Source organism: Sebastes fasciatus, chromosome 14, assembly GCF_043250625.1.
Source record: "Sebastes fasciatus isolate fSebFas1 chromosome 14, fSebFas1.pri, whole genome shotgun sequence".
Taxonomy (NCBI): Eukaryota; Metazoa; Chordata; class Actinopteri; order Perciformes; family Sebastidae; genus Sebastes; species Sebastes fasciatus.
The window spans coordinates 30,790,885-30,807,897 of record NC_133808.1 but is presented as its reverse complement, the minus strand read 5'-3'; the positions used below and the strand labels follow the sequence as shown (position 1 = coordinate 30,807,897).

The 17,013-nt window shown below is 40.6% G+C and overlaps 1 protein-coding gene across 4 annotated transcripts in view; it reads left to right on the top strand.

The window, feature by feature from the left end:
- Window positions 1–15,385, top strand: part of mphosph8 (M-phase phosphoprotein 8) — a 33,947-nt gene extending 18,562 nt beyond the window's left edge. For 3 of the 4 annotated variants that reach the window (XM_074657849.1, XM_074657848.1, XM_074657850.1), the window contains one exon: window positions 121–5,507. In XM_074657849.1, coding sequence (XP_074513950.1) covers window positions 121–1,415 — 1,295 coding nt within the window. In that variant the 3' untranslated portion in view covers window positions 1,416–5,507. Of the gene's footprint in view, window positions 1–120; window positions 5,508–6,603; window positions 6,745–6,925; window positions 7,013–7,331; window positions 7,487–7,705; window positions 7,858–8,909; window positions 9,035–9,310; window positions 9,395–10,867 lie in introns of those variants that run through there. The other variant, XM_074657851.1, reaches the window with a different exon arrangement.
- Window positions 15,386–17,013: the final 1,628 nt, after the last annotated feature.

Below are 17,013 nucleotides of genomic sequence, written 5' to 3'. Positions count from 1 at the left end.
TGATGAAACAAGATCGGGAATGAACTGTCAAGCTCTAGAGTTTTAGCATTTTGAATTGAGAGACTACTGCATTCTTTATTTCTCTTATATAACCATGATACACTCTTTATCTTTTTTTAGGAACTGTACAGAAGCCCGCTTTAAAGAGAAGACCTTGGAGTGAGATGGAGCAGGCTGCCGTGAAGCGTTTCTTGAGTGAATTTATCACAGGGATGAAGGTTCCGGGCAAAAAAGAGTGCAATGCTTGCATAGCTGCTGAACCAGATCTCGGTGGCAGGTCTTGGACAGATGTCAAAAACTATGTACACAACACACTACAGACAATACGGAGGAGAAGTAACCAGCACAAGTCTGACGGGAATGTAAATGAGAGTCCAAAGAGCCCGAAAGCCGGAGTCGAAACCACAGAGAAAGATTTGGAAGACTCGAGCGTTGTCTGTACTTTGACAACAGTGAATCCAGATCACCTGAGAGAAACTTCAAATTGCTGTATGACAATGGCTCCAACCAACTTCCCCCAAGAGATGACCTCAACTTACGCAACCTTGTGTTCTACGAGTGCAAACATGATCCACACGGGTCAACCGCTGATTTCTACTTTCACGCCGTTGAATGCTACTGATACACAAGTGGTTCCTACATTTACTCCACACAACACTACAAATGCACTAATGCCTCCATACGCACCAGAGAACAGCATACTTATGCCATTGTCTTCTTATACGCAGAATGCCACAAGTATGCCACCATCTTCTGTGTATACCTCACAGGACACTATGGGTTCACCTTTGATTCCTAGTTATACCACCCTTACTACTCCGAGCACTTCAATGGTTCCTACATTCACGCCATTGACCACAAGTGCACCAATGGTCCCTGCATTCTCGACACTAAACGACAGGAGCAGGCCTATCGTTTCTTCATTCACAGCCCTGAACCATTCAATTGCACCAGCTTACCCCGCAGTCCCGCCACCACTTAGGGCCCCTACAACTGCACAGGTTGTCCCAACAATCCATAGACCCAGCGTTCCCAACAGAACGCCAGTTGTACAGGAAAATATGTCCGCCGCAGGAAAAAAAGTCACTCCAGCTGACAAGCCTCAAAAGAGAAACAAGAGGTTGTGGAGTAAGGAGGAACAGGCTGCGGTGAGGCGTCAGTTCGGAGACTTCTGTAAACTGGTCAAAGTGCCGGGCAAAAAGGATTGTGATGCATGTTTAGCTGCCGAACCTGCCTTGAACAGCAGAACGTGGAGGGAAGTCAAATATTTCGTACATAACTCAATTCAATCGATGAAAAGAAGAGGGCATGTTGTCGCCTCCAAACCAAGTACAGGAGTACAGGAACCAGAGACTCATCATAGTAATAATAATCCAAACACGGAGTGGGATGGTCCCGTTTATCTGTCCCTGTAAATATTTGTAATGGACTCATTGAAAACAATAAGTGAGATTTTAAGAGGTATGCGAGGGCTGTGGCTTTACGCTCAAATTATGTGGGGCTTAAGAGTTGAGCAGATGTGAATTGTTGTACAATGTACTGTCAGTGAACCTTGGTCTCAGTAGCCGGATGGATCTTGACAACGATTACACACTGCCCTGCCGTCTTTTAGTCACACTTTTTAAAAAGTTCCTAAAGTATTCAGAATCAAGTCCACCGGACCAAGCTATTGGTGTACTGTTGCATGAATATACACTAAATCGGTGGAACTGAGGATGTTTGTACTGTAGCTTTGGCTCAGAAAAAGGCTGATTATTAATGTTTTAATATGGTTAGATTGCATATAAACGTGTGTGACACAGTCAATTATGTAACACTGTCAATTCGTCGGATCATCACAGGTTATCTCTTAGAAAGTGCTCTAATTTAGATGTGTGATCATTTAGTAAATGTGAACCTCATTTTGCTAGGATTTGCAACCTGCCACCAGTCATTGGCTGCGGCAAGTAGGGATGTCACAAGAACCGATACTTTGGTACCAAGTCAATGTCAAAATTTCGGAAAACGTGACGATACTCCTTTTTTCTACAGTACCGTAGGTACCGGGGATCAGGGCTCGAGACTAACGTCGTCCCGGGGACGATTGAACATTTCCCTGATGATGCTACACTGTGATCAACAAATCCGTGTTGAAATCGGCAAGAGGAGAGTTAGTTAACGTTAGCTGTTAGCAGCCAGGGGGAGCACAAGCTAATTTCAAACTACAAGACTTTCAAAGTCGTCAGAACACTGCACTATTCGCACTACACAACTTGTAATCGGGAGTCTTTAAGCCGTTGTGGTTTTCACACTACATGACTGAGTGGCAACAGGATCACTACACTAACACTACAAGATCTTTTACCAGGAGGAATCCCCGATGAGGTCTCCAAACTATGTTTTATCACGAAAACACACGCGACAAATACATGGTGAATGGCTTGACACTATACGCGAAACACATTGGTGAACACACTCTTTTTTTACTATTTATTCCTCTAGGTGCAACAACAACTTTGTTCCGCGTTGTAAATGCAGCACATACAGTAAGTTCCTGTTGTTACAGGCGACCCCTCCTCTTCCAGGTTTCCCCTCAACCCGTGTCTTGGCTCTCATTGGCTGTAGCTCGTGAAGCTAGCGCTGATGTGCGAGCGCCGAGCCAACGTCGATTTGCCTCTGATCTGGGGGAGCGCAAAATTTGTGTAGTGTGAACTAGGCATAATGGAGCTAGGAGCTAACAGCTAACATACGGAGGTTGCATTGATTATGATGCGTTCAAGCTCTATTAAGTAAAAATGAGCATTGGGCTAAGGTAAAATTTTGCTTTTTGTGAAAAACTCGAGGCGGATCATCAGGGATTAATAATAAATTCGCAAAAACCAATATGGAAATGGTAATAAAGAAGTGTATGTTTAAGTACATGGGATTTATAGTTTCAAGAATCATGGAATTTCACTGGTATTGGTATCAACTGCTACATTTCTAGTATTGTGACATCCCTAGTGGCAAGTAGCCACCGTGGCACCCAAACACACTTTCACAAAAGGTGAAAGCAATGGCTGAATAGTTTGGGAGTCCCCAGCCACCGTGATCGGGGCATTTCCCACCCTGCACTGAGCAAAGGTAGCCTCGGTGACTGTACATTTCCAGAGGGATTTTTACTCTTCTTTACTTCAAAACTTACCTATCTTTCTGCCTGTACTGTTTTAAGTAGCATTTGTATGAATTTTGATGATCAAAAAAAGTAAATAGAAAACCTACCAGCAAAAATATTTGCATCCAGTCCCTCCAACATGATAGATGTACGTAGACTTGCTTCACATGATTCCCAAATGCCTGGCCCAAAGTTGTACTGTATTCTTGCTTTAGCCAGTAGCCTATATTGTAGATGGCCCCTGATAGCCTGCAGCAGTAACGGCGTACCTTCCTTGCTGATGTTAGAGAATTAGGAGCTCCGTGTGTATACCTCTCACTTAAATATGAAACACATTTTATTTTTTTTCTTTGAGGATCCTGTTGATAAATGTTCATTATCTTTTCATTTATATGTTTTTATTTCCTTTCTTTTTTTCATGTGTATTAACAAGCTGCCGAAGGGTTTGGTTGTATCCTTGTATCACTACTCAGCAACTGTGTAGAACATTTTAGTACTTATTTGATATACTCTAAGTTGAGGTAAATACACTACATTGGTCTCTTTACTTCATTTTAAGCTTTTTGTTATCTGGATGTTTGTGGCATTAATACCCAGTTGCCAAGATCAGATTGCCTTATGTTGATTATTTGCTTTTTTTAAGTCTAACACACAGCATAGATTTTGTTTTGAAGAAGTGAAGCCAAAAGTTCATTAAAAACAAGATCGAAAATGACATCCCTTTACATTTTTTAAATATAAAAGGATGGGTATAGATTGGTGAGTGTACCAGGCATTAGACAGCGACTGAAAAGGTTATGGATAAGATGCTAACTAAAGTCAGATTGTCCTAAGCATTATCACCTTTAAAGAGACTGTTTGTTGCTTTGTGTCCCATGCGCGCTCGCGTGTGTCTACGCTGTTCAGACAAGACTCCAACAAAAAACTACATGAAAGCACCAAAACCGCAAAGTTCTATCTAGTGAAGCCCGTCTGTTGGCCGCGGTCGGAGGACGCGGGGGAGACCGTAGCTTTGGTATCCAGGACCAGAGTCTCTGCTCCTCTGCCTGCCTTCACTCACACACCACGCTCATTCTCGCTCAGCTCGCTCCACCTCTAGATGTGAACGCGCGCACACTCCACACTGCAGAAGAGTTAGTTTAGCTCTGAGAATATCTAGTGAATGTACAGTGGACGTTTGTGCAGAAATAACTGCTGCAGCTCCTCCAGACCAACAGAGGTTTCCCGTGTCTTGTGAAGTGACGGGGCTCCGCAGAGAGAAACGTTATCGTCTCCAACCAAAACTCCAGTGTCTCCCCTGTTCCCTCCGGCCGCAGTCGGGAGGCTGAGGCAGGAAAATCCAACACTAGGATCAGATCTAAATCATGTTCATGGAGAGACCTTCGTCTGGTCAGCTAACATTACTGCCGAGCAGCTGACATATAGAGTGATATTGTGCTTTTAGCTGACGTGTGTCGCCTCACTGTTTTGAGCGATGCTCGTTCATGTCTATGTAGAGCGAGCACAAGCGCCAGCAACAGGATGCTGACTTTCGTTGACTTAACGGCCACAGGTGTCGCTGTTAACAAGACATTTCTGATTCTTACATAGAGTCCCTTTAACTGAAAATATAGTTTAATAATTACCAATAAACAAAATGCACATTTCATGTTAAACTGAAGTTTTGTTTGTTTCTGTCACACACACACAGACCGTGTTGAAGGTTTAAAACAGGATATTGAACCTGCCTAGACGGTCGTCACATTTCAGGTTCACAACGTCTTCTCTGCAGTGTTTATTTTACACTGGATACTCAACAAGGTGCGTGTGGATCTGCTGTTTGGTCGCGTCACTCGACTCTGTAGATGTCTTCATTAGGACATGCATTTTATTTCTTTATTATTTTCAGAAGGAGTTTAAGTTATGGTTAAGAGTTCATGATAACACTACTGCTGTTTGTCATGGACAAAAAGGTTTTGTGTTCTCCTCAGTAGCAGCTGTAGTGAATCTGTTTTAGAGTAACCAGTGTTCACCCTTTCATACCAAAGCCATTAGTGTCATAAACCCCTGACTGTGAGCAGGGTTGCAGACCCGGGTCAGATAACACATGTCGACTCATTCAAACCGATGGCTAACTGATTTTTTCCTGTGTGACTGCTTCCTTGTGGAAAGGGGTTATATCTGTGTTTGGACACTCCCTTTGGTGTTGCAAAGCAACATTTCTTTTTTCCCACTGTATAGTAGATAACTTTCTTTCATTGCTGTTGTATAAGCACACAGTGCGTGTTACTCTTCATCCTGTTATTGTAATTATGTTGCCTTCAGTTAATGCTTATCAAGTATTGTAAGGAACTTATAACTTCAGCTTGTACAATAAAATGCTTCTTGGCTTAAAGATTTTGTTGTTATGAAAAAGATTTTATGTATGATGATTAATCACCATCATCCGTGATTAATCGCATGATTGTCCATAGTTACCTGTAGACATAAATATGTGTGTGAATGGTTTTGTCTAAATGTGTAAGCCATGATCGACTGACGACATGTCCGGGGTGTAAAAGGCCTCTGGGACAATGTCAGATGAGATTGACTCCTGTCCCCCACAACCCTGCAAAGGATAAGCAGGTTTAGATGATGGATGAATGGAAAAAAAATCAATTTGTTTTTTGGTATCTGAATCAGAATGTTTGGATTCGACCGCTGCTACTGGCTCTAGGTCGGCTTGGAAAGGCCCAGGGTGAAGGTGGCTCATGGCTCCGGCCATCTGCCACCTGTCAACCGGGACAGACTGTCCTCAGTGCGTCAGGGGTCTGCAGCGATGTCGGCAACACACCCGACCCGTCTTCCATGTGTCCGTCAACCAATGTGTTTATTATTAAATTATTTACAAGAGCACAATGCTCTTCTAAGATCCAGCTCAAAGTGCAACATAAGCTGACAACATAAGCTGATGCACACTGACATTTAACAACAGCAAAACTATATCAGAACATCCGTTTACAAACTCTCACACAACGGGTGCAGCATAATCCAAGTCTCATTGATCCAGTCGTGTGCTCACTACTTCACAAACACGTGCATCTCCACTATAACCTTACACTGCACAACTCATCCGGCCTGAAGTGTTTTAAATACGGGTAGTGAGGTTTTAATGAAGATGCATGTGTTTGTGAAGCAGTGAGCATACGACTGGATCAATGAGACTTGGAGGCATGCGAGAAAACGTTCTTCAAGAATTCATGGGAACACGGGGTGAGTAATTGATATACAAATGGTCATTTTGGGGGTGAAGTATTCCTTTAAACGTCTGTAGATGCAGAACTCACGCCATGCCTAATAGCTCAACACAAAAGTTAACATATTGTAGTTAATGTATACAAAATAATAATGAGCTTGTTTGCAAAAAAACTAATGCAATATAAACAGCAAATGAACAATCCCCAGCAGGTCAGTGAGGAGCTGCTCATTTAACCACCTTCGTTTGTCTGCAGGATGTCAGCGGGATGTCCCTGAGCATGCTGGCAGCGGCGGGGGGGCAGGACGACATCCTCCGGTTGCTGATAAAGAAGGGGGTGAGGGTGAACGGACGACAGAAGAACGGCACCACAGCGCTGATGCACGCCGCTGAAAAGGTAATGCAGAGTTTCACTGTGACGTTGTACTCCGGTGGTGCACCAACATTTCATTTCCAAAATAAGGTGTTTGTTTCTTCTCATGCAGTTTTCGGTTGAAATTGGCAGCACCATCCTACCCAGCCATCACGTTTGTGTATTTTCTCTCACCTTTTATTTTTATTTCCGTCCTCTCTGTCAGAATTTCCTGACAACCGTTGCCATCCTGCTGGAGGCGGGCTCCTACGTCAACGCTCAGACACTAAACGGGGAGACGGCGCTGATGAGGGTAACGCTGCTTTTCACACACAAACCTCCCAACGATTAACCGAAGTTAAACCATTTACACCAGACGCACGTCCTCCTGGGACACGTTAGTAGTCTCTTGTTGGATTTCCAAAGATGTTGAACTGTTTAAAGATGGTAACCAGGTTGATGATTAACCCCTTTTATCGCTGCATCGTCTAAAAGTGTTTTAAGTTAAAGGTGAAGAGACACGGCAGAACCTTTAACGTCCCTTTAGGCCTCTTATCCCAACAGTGGTAGGAGGATCTGTACCTGGGACTCTGTGGCTTTGTTGGTAAAATGTTTCCTGTGCTTCACTTCAGGCATGCAAGAGAGGGAACGCTGACGTGGTGCGCCTCCTGCTGGAGTACGGAGCAGACTGCAACATCGTGTCCAAAAACAAGACCGCGGCCATGTACTTCGCCAAGCTCGGCAACAACCTGATGGTGTGCGACCTCATCAAGGACCACGTCAGCGTGTGAGTCTACAGCTTCAATATAAGGGACTGTGTGTTGGAGGAGAAACAAAAATCTAAATACTGTATTATATTATTATATTACATCTACTGATCAATAAACACCAGGTACATCTGGTGACACAGCAGCAGTTTAAAATACACTCCCTGCTGTATCCGTCCTGTGTTCTCATGCATTTTGCCCATAAAGTCACTCGGACTGTTTGTCTCTGCGTCTCTCAGGCTGTCCAGCGTGGCGGAGGACACCATCCGAGCGTACTTTGAGTCTCGTCTGGTGCTGCTGGAGCCCGTCTTCCCTCTCTCCTGCCACCGGCTTTGTGAGGGACCCGACTTCTCGCTGGAGTTCGGCTTCAAGTCACAGCCACAGCCTGAGGGTAAAACACAAACTCTGTGAACAGCTGGTTGCAGGGTCTGAAATTCACTTTTTGTCACTTCCTGTCTCTGCACTAAATGAAGGAATAACATTTTAGATCTGATGTCATTCAATGTTCGATATATTTAACATAAATAACATTATATACACGGTAAATTACAGTGTTTGAAATACACCGTGGAGGGAGGGTAGTGTATTCAGTACTGTACTGTACTTTGTTATTGTCATCTATAGTGGTTATTTACATAAAAATACACAATTCAAATGATTATGATTATTTAAATATTGATAAAAAAAATCTTGGTATGCTGTAATGAAGTTAAACAGGTCATAATTCTCTCTAATATCTATTTTATATTGATGTGAAAACATCTTCAAACTACTGGATTTGTTCAAGTTTCTCGCCAAAAACTTAATTTTACGAGATGAACGCATCATGACGTTGTAATTAACCTTCGTCCAATAGTCATTTAAACGTCTCATAATAATAACTCAATGGCACCTCCGTTAACGTTAGTAGCTCCATTATTTAACCAAGCAGGACTGTGCTGCTAACGGCTGCTGACCGCTAACGTTACTAACTCTCCTCCTGCTGATTTCAGCACAGATTTGTTGTTCAGTGTTGCATTATCAGGAAAAATAGGTTGCATCCCCTCAGGTTTAGTAGCGCCATGCTGTTGAGCGCTTTTTTTTCTCTCCGCCGTGTCTCCGGTCCCAAACAAACTGAAACATGATACAGCGTGCGTATGCGTCATTGTGCAGCGTAACTGTCAGAAAGCGAGGAAGAGGAATCAATAGTCACGCAGGCATGAGATGCCAAGAAAGCAGATAACTAGGGTTCTCTATTCCCATCACTAGCATTTTCCCTGCCTGCCAAAGTGGCGGATGTCCTGATGATTTCACCCACCGATGTCAACAATTTAGCCGCATTTGGCGCGTGGCGGCTGCTAATTTCAGACCCTGGCTGGTTGCATTTCTAAATACACCTAAGACTCTGTACTTTTTTTATCCTTCACTTCTTTTCACCTCTGTCCCTGTCTCCTCCTCCTCCAGGCTCGGGCATCCTCCTCTTCATCTTCCACGCCAACTTCCTGAATGAAATCACAGCGCGGCTCTGCGGACCGTGCAGCGTTCACGCCGTGGTGCTCAACGACAAGTTCCAGCTGCCCATCTTCCTGGTTCGTCCTCAACAACAACAACAACAGCAGTTCAATCACACTAACAACACTTAAATATACCAAGTGGTTTATCAGAAGAAATAAAGAAAACAGGGTTGCTAAAATACAAATAGGTCAAATAAAATGAGAAAACAAACCAAACAGTAGCTATTTACATTCAGGCATTACCTTTAGCTAAAGTTCAAGTGTTTCACAGGAAGCTACGCTGTATATATTTATATGTTTATTCTTGTTTGGCCTCATTTTTTTCCCTCATTCTTGTCTTCAAACATTCAGGACAGTCACTTCATCTACTCCTTCAGCCCGGCTCCTGGCATCAACCGACTCTTCATCCGTCTAGCAGAAGCACCAGCAGCCAAGGTGACACACATTAAAGATAATACAACAGACACAATATTAAACACATAAAAGCCTCTGCTGCCCGTCAGGTCATCGAACAGACTAAAGGTGTAGAGACACAGTTGTATAGTAACAGTCAAGATTTTAATGTACTCTTGAAAGTTGCACTATAGATCGAATCACCGCTAACAACAACAATCATTACCATGGAGGTCGACAGCCGGCCGTTGATTTTGAATTGCAAAGATATGTGAAATCAGCAAACTTGTTTATTTCTGTTGTCATTTTCAGCCGTAACGGTAACATTTAAAGATATATAGTTGAACAGGATGGTCAGACCTACCAGAGGCCCGAGGCCTGTACTACGAAGCAGGATTTGTGGTTAGCGAGGTCACTTCAGGGTTAACCCTTCAGGGTTTTCCGTCCTACCAAGGTGGTTCACTTCTTACCGGGGTAGATTGCCATGGTAACTGATGCTGGGTAGATCGCCATGGTAACTGATGCTGAACAGCTAACCTGCTCCTGAGCAGGTTATGTTCCAGATAAGAGATCAACTCGTATAGAAGCTCCTCCTACTGACCAATCAGAGCTCAGTGCGGTGATTGTATTATACTATTACACACATATGAAGAAGTTTAAGTCATAATCAGACTGAAAACAACACAGTTTAAACTGATAAATGCAGGAAGGACAGCTGGATTTATGCTGTGGGTGTTTACCGCTTTGTGTTATGTTTTTATATTTATTTTTTTACTTGGTCTTGAGTTCGTTTCACACCGCCGGAGACGGGACGCAGCTGAAAGAAGGCTGAAATAGTCATTCACACCACATACTTGTTAAAGGACATAAGAAAGTGTAATCCATTCATTCACTACATTTCTAAAAGCTATTTATATCTAGACGTCTATATCTGACTTTTGAGTATTCCGTTTAATTAATAAGTCTGTTAATTTACGCATTCACACATCGGGAGTTTTTTCTTTCACCAGCTGTTCTTCCTGCATTTGGCAGCTTCAACTGTGTTACTTTTAGTCTGGATTAAGTGTTTAACTTCTTCGTATTTATCTAATATAGTTTACTCTTCCTTTCTTTGTAAGATGTGCCGCTCTGCCTTTCTATCTGTAAGTGTTATTAATGAGATATTAAAGCATTAAATGTGCATTTTAGATGAATCTCTCTTCAGTTCAGAGAACATTTTCTTACATTTTCTACCCTGAAGTCATTGTAAACAAACACTTTGATTGCTTATATAGGAAAACTGTGTATTTAGGCAAATCCAGATTGTAAAGAGATGTGTGAATGAGTGATTTCTTACATTATATTCTAACCCAAAATGTGATTTTTCTCTGCAGCGAAACAAGTTTTACCATTTACAGAGTGAATTATTTATCATGTTCTCGCCTCAGTCAGTATCAGAGGCTAAAAGGTCAAACTGTTATTGTAATGAAGCAGTTGTGGATCCTTTAACAGTGTTTATGTTCTCTCTTTCCTCAGGTCAAGCTCCTCATTTGTGCGTACAGAGTCCAGCTGCAATGATCAGGTCAAAGGTCACGCCAAGCCTGACCGACACAACAAAACACACTCACACATACTGAGCAGCAGCTGAGATGCTCTACCGAGGTCCTCGTCACTATGGAAAGAAATTAAACGCTGGCTTCCTCTGACGTCAGTGCAAAATTGATGAATCCTGTCCAGACCACCGCTCCGCCTACGTTGGCGTACACATGCAGCGCAAAATCTGAGGATCTCGAGAGGTCGATTTAACCCTCGAGCAGTCCGTCCATTCGTTGGTGAAACCATCGCTACACAGCTTTCAGGAGCTTCCCCTCTCTCTCTCTCTCTCTCTCTCTCTCTGGAGTAAACCCCTCCAGGGTCGTGCCTTTCTCCGAGTCCCGCCTCCCGTCAGCGTGGATATGATGGATGCTGTGTGTTTGTAGGTTGTGTGTGTAGACTGGGGGCATAAAAAGGGGGATTTTCCATCTTTTTTTTTTACTGTTTTTATCATTTTATTCTTGGACCAAGCTAAAGCTTTCATACTCATGTTGTTTTCTGTTACTTTATGATGGACTTATTTCGGTGCATTAACCTGTGTGTCAGTGTTGAGGATTCGGTGAAACAGTCAGAACTCTTTCGTAAAGATGTGATGTGTTTAGGATGTCAGATCTGGCGCTGCTCCGTTGACAACAAACGGGGGATTTCTGTGTAAATTTCTACACCCAAACGAGGTTTAAATGTTCTGTCATAATTGCTCGCCAATCCAGATTTCTATCATCTTTTTGTTTCACAAAATCAGCGACCAGTTTGTCACCAGCTGAGTTACTATTGCTGCCTTCAAATGGAAACTTGTGAGCTCGTGGTTACGGCGTGGGAAGTCTTGTATATGATATGCTTGCCTTTCAAGTGGTTGAGAAACATGGACGCTACTGTTGGCGTCTAGAAGCCACTGAGGTTAACAATTTAGCAAGCTAGCGAGCGGGTTACCTAACGCAGGAAATGCAAAGGCATAATGACAGAGAAAGATGAGGCCGTTGGGAATATCAACATTTTCCTCAGACATATTATAAAATAACAAAGATAAACTTAAATGTCTCCGCCATTTCTGAAAACGTCAACAAACACGTCACAACTCGTAGCTTTCAGAAAATGTCCACTTTGGAAGGAATGAATATGACAGGAGGAGGGCGTTCTCCTCATGAACACAGTAAACAGGACCCTATTAGAAGGCAGCATCAGTCACATCACTTCAGAAAAGAGAGGTAGAAGTTCAAACACTGACCCAACAACACACCTGTGCATCCTTAAATATGGGTGTCATCCCCCTTTTACTTCACACTTTCCCACAGGTTGATCCACCAGAATGAGGCGTTTTGTAAAGTAAGATGTTTTTAATGAATGAAGCCTCCCGTGCACAGAGCTGCTGTTTACATTTTCTGGTCTGTACATATTCACATACTATATATAGATATAAACATACATATATACAGTTATAACGCGTCATCTGATGATGGTTTTTTTTTATGCCCCCCCGTAGGAGGAGTTAAGTTATTTAGTGTGTACAGTAAAAAAGCTCAAATGTTTTAAGGGCTTCAGCTTTAGATCGACCGCCCTGTTTTTAAATTGTAAAGCTTCTTTAGTCGTGATCTTAACGCTACTCTTCGCTCTCCTCTGACAATCGCTTCACTATTTGAACCCCAAATGTTGTGAGAAGACGCCTTGATTCTAGCTGTGTGATATGGCCTATATATATGAACTCAGCTCAGGACAGCAACATGTCTTTAAACAACACCTGTTGTCAGAAACTCTAAATCGACGAGGCCTCTCCGTGCTGCCTTAATATATCCACACGGTTCCCTCTTGATGTTTTTTTCTTGTCCAAATTAAAAAGTTGAAGGAGAAATAAACACAGTTGTGCTATTTATGACTGTTTAAAAAAACATAACGAAACGGCAGGCGTGTGAATCTGGACTCCAGTTGCTGCTTTTAATCCGTAGAGTTCAATAGTTTGCTTCCTGTTTTGTGATTTTGTCTCAACATACAAAATGTTAGAAGACGACTGAGGTTGCAGAGACGACGTGGACGCCTGTATTCAGTAAAACCTGATGCAGATAAAGGTTATTTTGTGTTTACATTCTAGTCCTAAAGCTTCATCAGAATATGTTGTGGATAAACAGCAGCATGTTCACATTCAGCTCCTCATCCAGACGGCTACAGTTTGATTCTCCCTTTAACTGTGTCCTGTTTTTATGCCACTTTATGAGCATCTTCTTGTCAGTTATTTCACTATATGATCCAGAAATCTAACCCAGTGATACTTTCCTTCATAATGACACTGTGTAACAAGGCTTTAACTTTCAGTTCCAACTTTACAAAATGCAGCCAAAGCAACATCCGAACTGACTTTAGAGAGTTTTCATTTTCATCTTTTACCCTCTGTGTCTCCTTACAGAGCGAGGAATCACTGTGTTTTGTTTTGGTGGGGCTGTGTAGCTCTTTAGTTAAAGAGGACCTATTTGTGCTTTTGTGCTTTTTCTCCCTTTCCTTTAGTGTGTTTGATAGTTTTTTGTGTGCATGTACACTGTAAAAGGTCTGCAAAGTTAGAAAGCCCAAAGTCAACGCCAAAGGGCGTTTGTCTCCCCCACAGAAACACTGCTCCTGAAACGCCTCAATTGAAGTCCCGCCTTTTCTTCCGTAACATGGTGATGTCACCAAGTAATGCCGACCTTAAACCAAACGACTTTTCAAGCGATTTTACTGTCGCAGACATATTTCCAATGTCAGAATAAAATCATTTTGCGGCACACTCCCGTGATCTCCATCCTTTTAGTGTGAGGTGGTCATAAAACTCAGTCCAAGCTGTCTTAAAGGTCCCATATTGAAAAAAGTGAAATTTTCATGTCTTTCATATTATAAAGCAGGTTTAAGTGCTTTATAAATACTGTTAAACTATCAAAACGCTCAATATATGGTGAAATACACACAGCCCGTATTCACAAATTGCACGTTTGAAACAAGCTGTTAGGATTTCTGTCCGTTTGTGATGTCACAAACATACAATATTTAGACCATCACGCGGTTTTAAACATAAACATTCTAAATGTGTCCCAGTTTATTTCCTGTTGCAGTGTATGTGAATGACATCAGCTGACAAGAAGTACCCAAACTGTTGCCTAGCAACGTAATTCCATTGAAATGCACTAAAACGGAGCGTTTCAGACAGAGGGTGAATACAGGTATATTCAGACAGACAGGATGAGGAAAATAAAGTGTTTTTTTTACATTAGAGCATGTAAACATGTTCTAGTAGAAACACAAAATACAAGTAAGAACCTGAAAATGAGCACGATATGGGACCTTTAAGTCTTTTTCTCGTCTTGACGTTCCGGTAAAATCAAACAAGTTTAATATTATCATTAAGTTCAATGACGTGAACATCAACCACCGATAGGAGCGCAAACGGGGTAGAAAGTCAACATGGAGGAGCTGGTGGAGTTGTGGAGTGAACGAGAGCGTCTCTTTGACGTGTCCTCTTGTTTGTACCGCGATAGAGTGGAGAAGGAAAAAAGGACGTTTCAGCTAAAGATTGCTGGCTTCAATCTTATAAATCTGTCTGCAGTACTCGCTCTCTCTCTCTCTTTCTATGAGTATGAGGAAAATAAAGATTTCTTTTTAACATTAAGGCATGTAAATGTACAGTAGAAACCCAAAATACAAGTTTGCACCTGGAAATGAGCATAGTAGGTCCTCTTTAAGTGATGAGAACCAATCAATGTGATCGGAAAAGATGTGACACTTTTCTTTGGCTTTGGGAGGTCTGTTTAAGGATTACTAGTCGTGTCCCGTCCGCGGATCATCTGAAAAACCAAAGTCTCATTTATTCCAAACTTTACAGTCAAAGAACCATGTTGCTAATCTTTTTATTACAGTTTTTATTGTGTTTTTCCTGCTTTCCACGCAGCGATTGGTTCCCATTTATCACCAAAAATGGGATGAAAATCAACGGCAGACTCACAACAGAAACTTGCTTGAGATGTATAAACCATCACAGTTAAACCATTGATTTAGTCTCTGTTTACAGTCCTATTATCATTGAACAGAAATCAGTTATTATACCACAATAATGGACCTTTAAGAGTCCAAGAGTCTGCTGATTGATTTTCACAATGCACGGATATGAATAGAAGTCAATGGCTGCAGGGAAGGAAGGAGAACTCTGTTTAGAAATCTCATGAAAGAAATAGTAAAGAAATAATATGCAGGATTTGTAGTTGTCTTGATTCTCTTGTTTGCTGATAGTTTTAACCCTTTAACTACTTTGCCAACCCCCCGTGCACTCTCCTTCTGTCTCGCCTCTAGAATAAAACCCACCGTTGACTTCTTGTACAGATCTTCTGGGTGTGAATGTTCCTGCAGGTAGTCGTGTCCTGTATGTGTGTGAGAGATGTTGTTTGTATAAAGTGCTTTACCCCGAGGCTGTGTCTCTGTCCTAAATAAAAACGTGTACATATATTTCCACACTGGTTTCTCTGCCTGTTTTATCATCATCATCATGAGTGGGAAGTCTTTAACCCTCCGAGGATCCCAACCGACTTCACTCTGTTTCAGAGGCGGCACCAGGTTCACTTTTAGAGCTGAAGCTATTGTTGTTGATTCTTTTCTTTTCCCTCATTTTCTGCATTGAGGTAACAAATGAACAAATAAATAAATACAGAAAGAAATACACTTTTCACATCTGTAACTCTTTCATCTGCCCGACTGCACTTATTTGTTAATAAAAGTATAAATTGTTTTGAAACTAACTAAAGACTTTTAAGCCAACAATATCAGGGACCAAATGTTTATTTATATTATAATAAATACAGTTATGTAAAGTTTATTTAAAATAAAAGTCTGATCATAAATCACATAGGTCATCTGGAAAAAATCAATTATCCTAGAAACTACTATAGAGAAAAATAGAAAATAATATTATTGACCCCAAAAGAAAAGAATATGAATGTAATAATATATTATATAATAACAAAATAATGATAATTTAAAAAAAAAATGCTGGTGGCCGCCGTTCCTCATTTTCTGCATTGAGGTAACAAATGAACAAATAAATAATAAATACATAATAATAATAATATAAACAGTTATTTAAAGTTTATTCAAAATAGAAATCTGATCATAAATCACATAAGTCATCTGGAAAAAAACAATTATCCTACAAAATGCTATAGAGAAAAATAGAATATAGAAAATAATATTATTGACCCCAAAAGAAAAGAAAATATGTAATAATAATAATAATAATAATATAATATTATATAATAATAATAACAAAATAATGATAACTTAAAAAAAAAAATGCTGGTGGCCGCCGTTCCTCATTTTCTGTATTGAGGTAACAAATGAATAAATAAATAAATAATAAATACATAATAATAATATATACAATTATAAAAAGTTTATTTAAAATTAATTATAATAAAAAATGTAATATTATAATTTAAATGATTTTGCGGTGCGGGGGCTCCAAATCTTTATCTGGCCTATAGGGCACCAGAAGGTTTAGAGCCGGCCCTGGAAACTCTACAAGGTTAGTTAAGAGCCTCTTCTGGCTGTTTTGCACACATCAGAGCACCAAAATTAAATGAGGTCAGTGAACACCTCTCACACACAAACACACACACACACACACACACACACTGTAGTTTCATAAAGACTGTATACTAATGGAGGTTATAAAAGATTAAAGTCTGTATTGCTTCTTAAATCTGGATCCACCACATATTTTTATATATTTTAGTTGGATTCTGGTGTCTGAGCACTGAAATATCCAACATTTTGCAGCAGAAAATAGATTATAAATTATTTTTTATAATTCTTCTTTTTTTTATTTCCCATTAAAATTGCACTTTTTAATTTAGTCTATTTATTCACATATTAATAAATACATTTGTAAACAAATGTATTAATGCCTATTTTTTTATCTATTTATTTATGAATTCATAAATGTATTTTTGTACTTATTGACTGTTTTATTTATTTTTTTGTAAATCCCTTTTTAATTTGAACTATTTATTGATGGATTCATATTTCATTTGTAAATTATTTTTTATAATTCTTCTTTTTTTATTTCTCATTAAATTGCCCTTTTC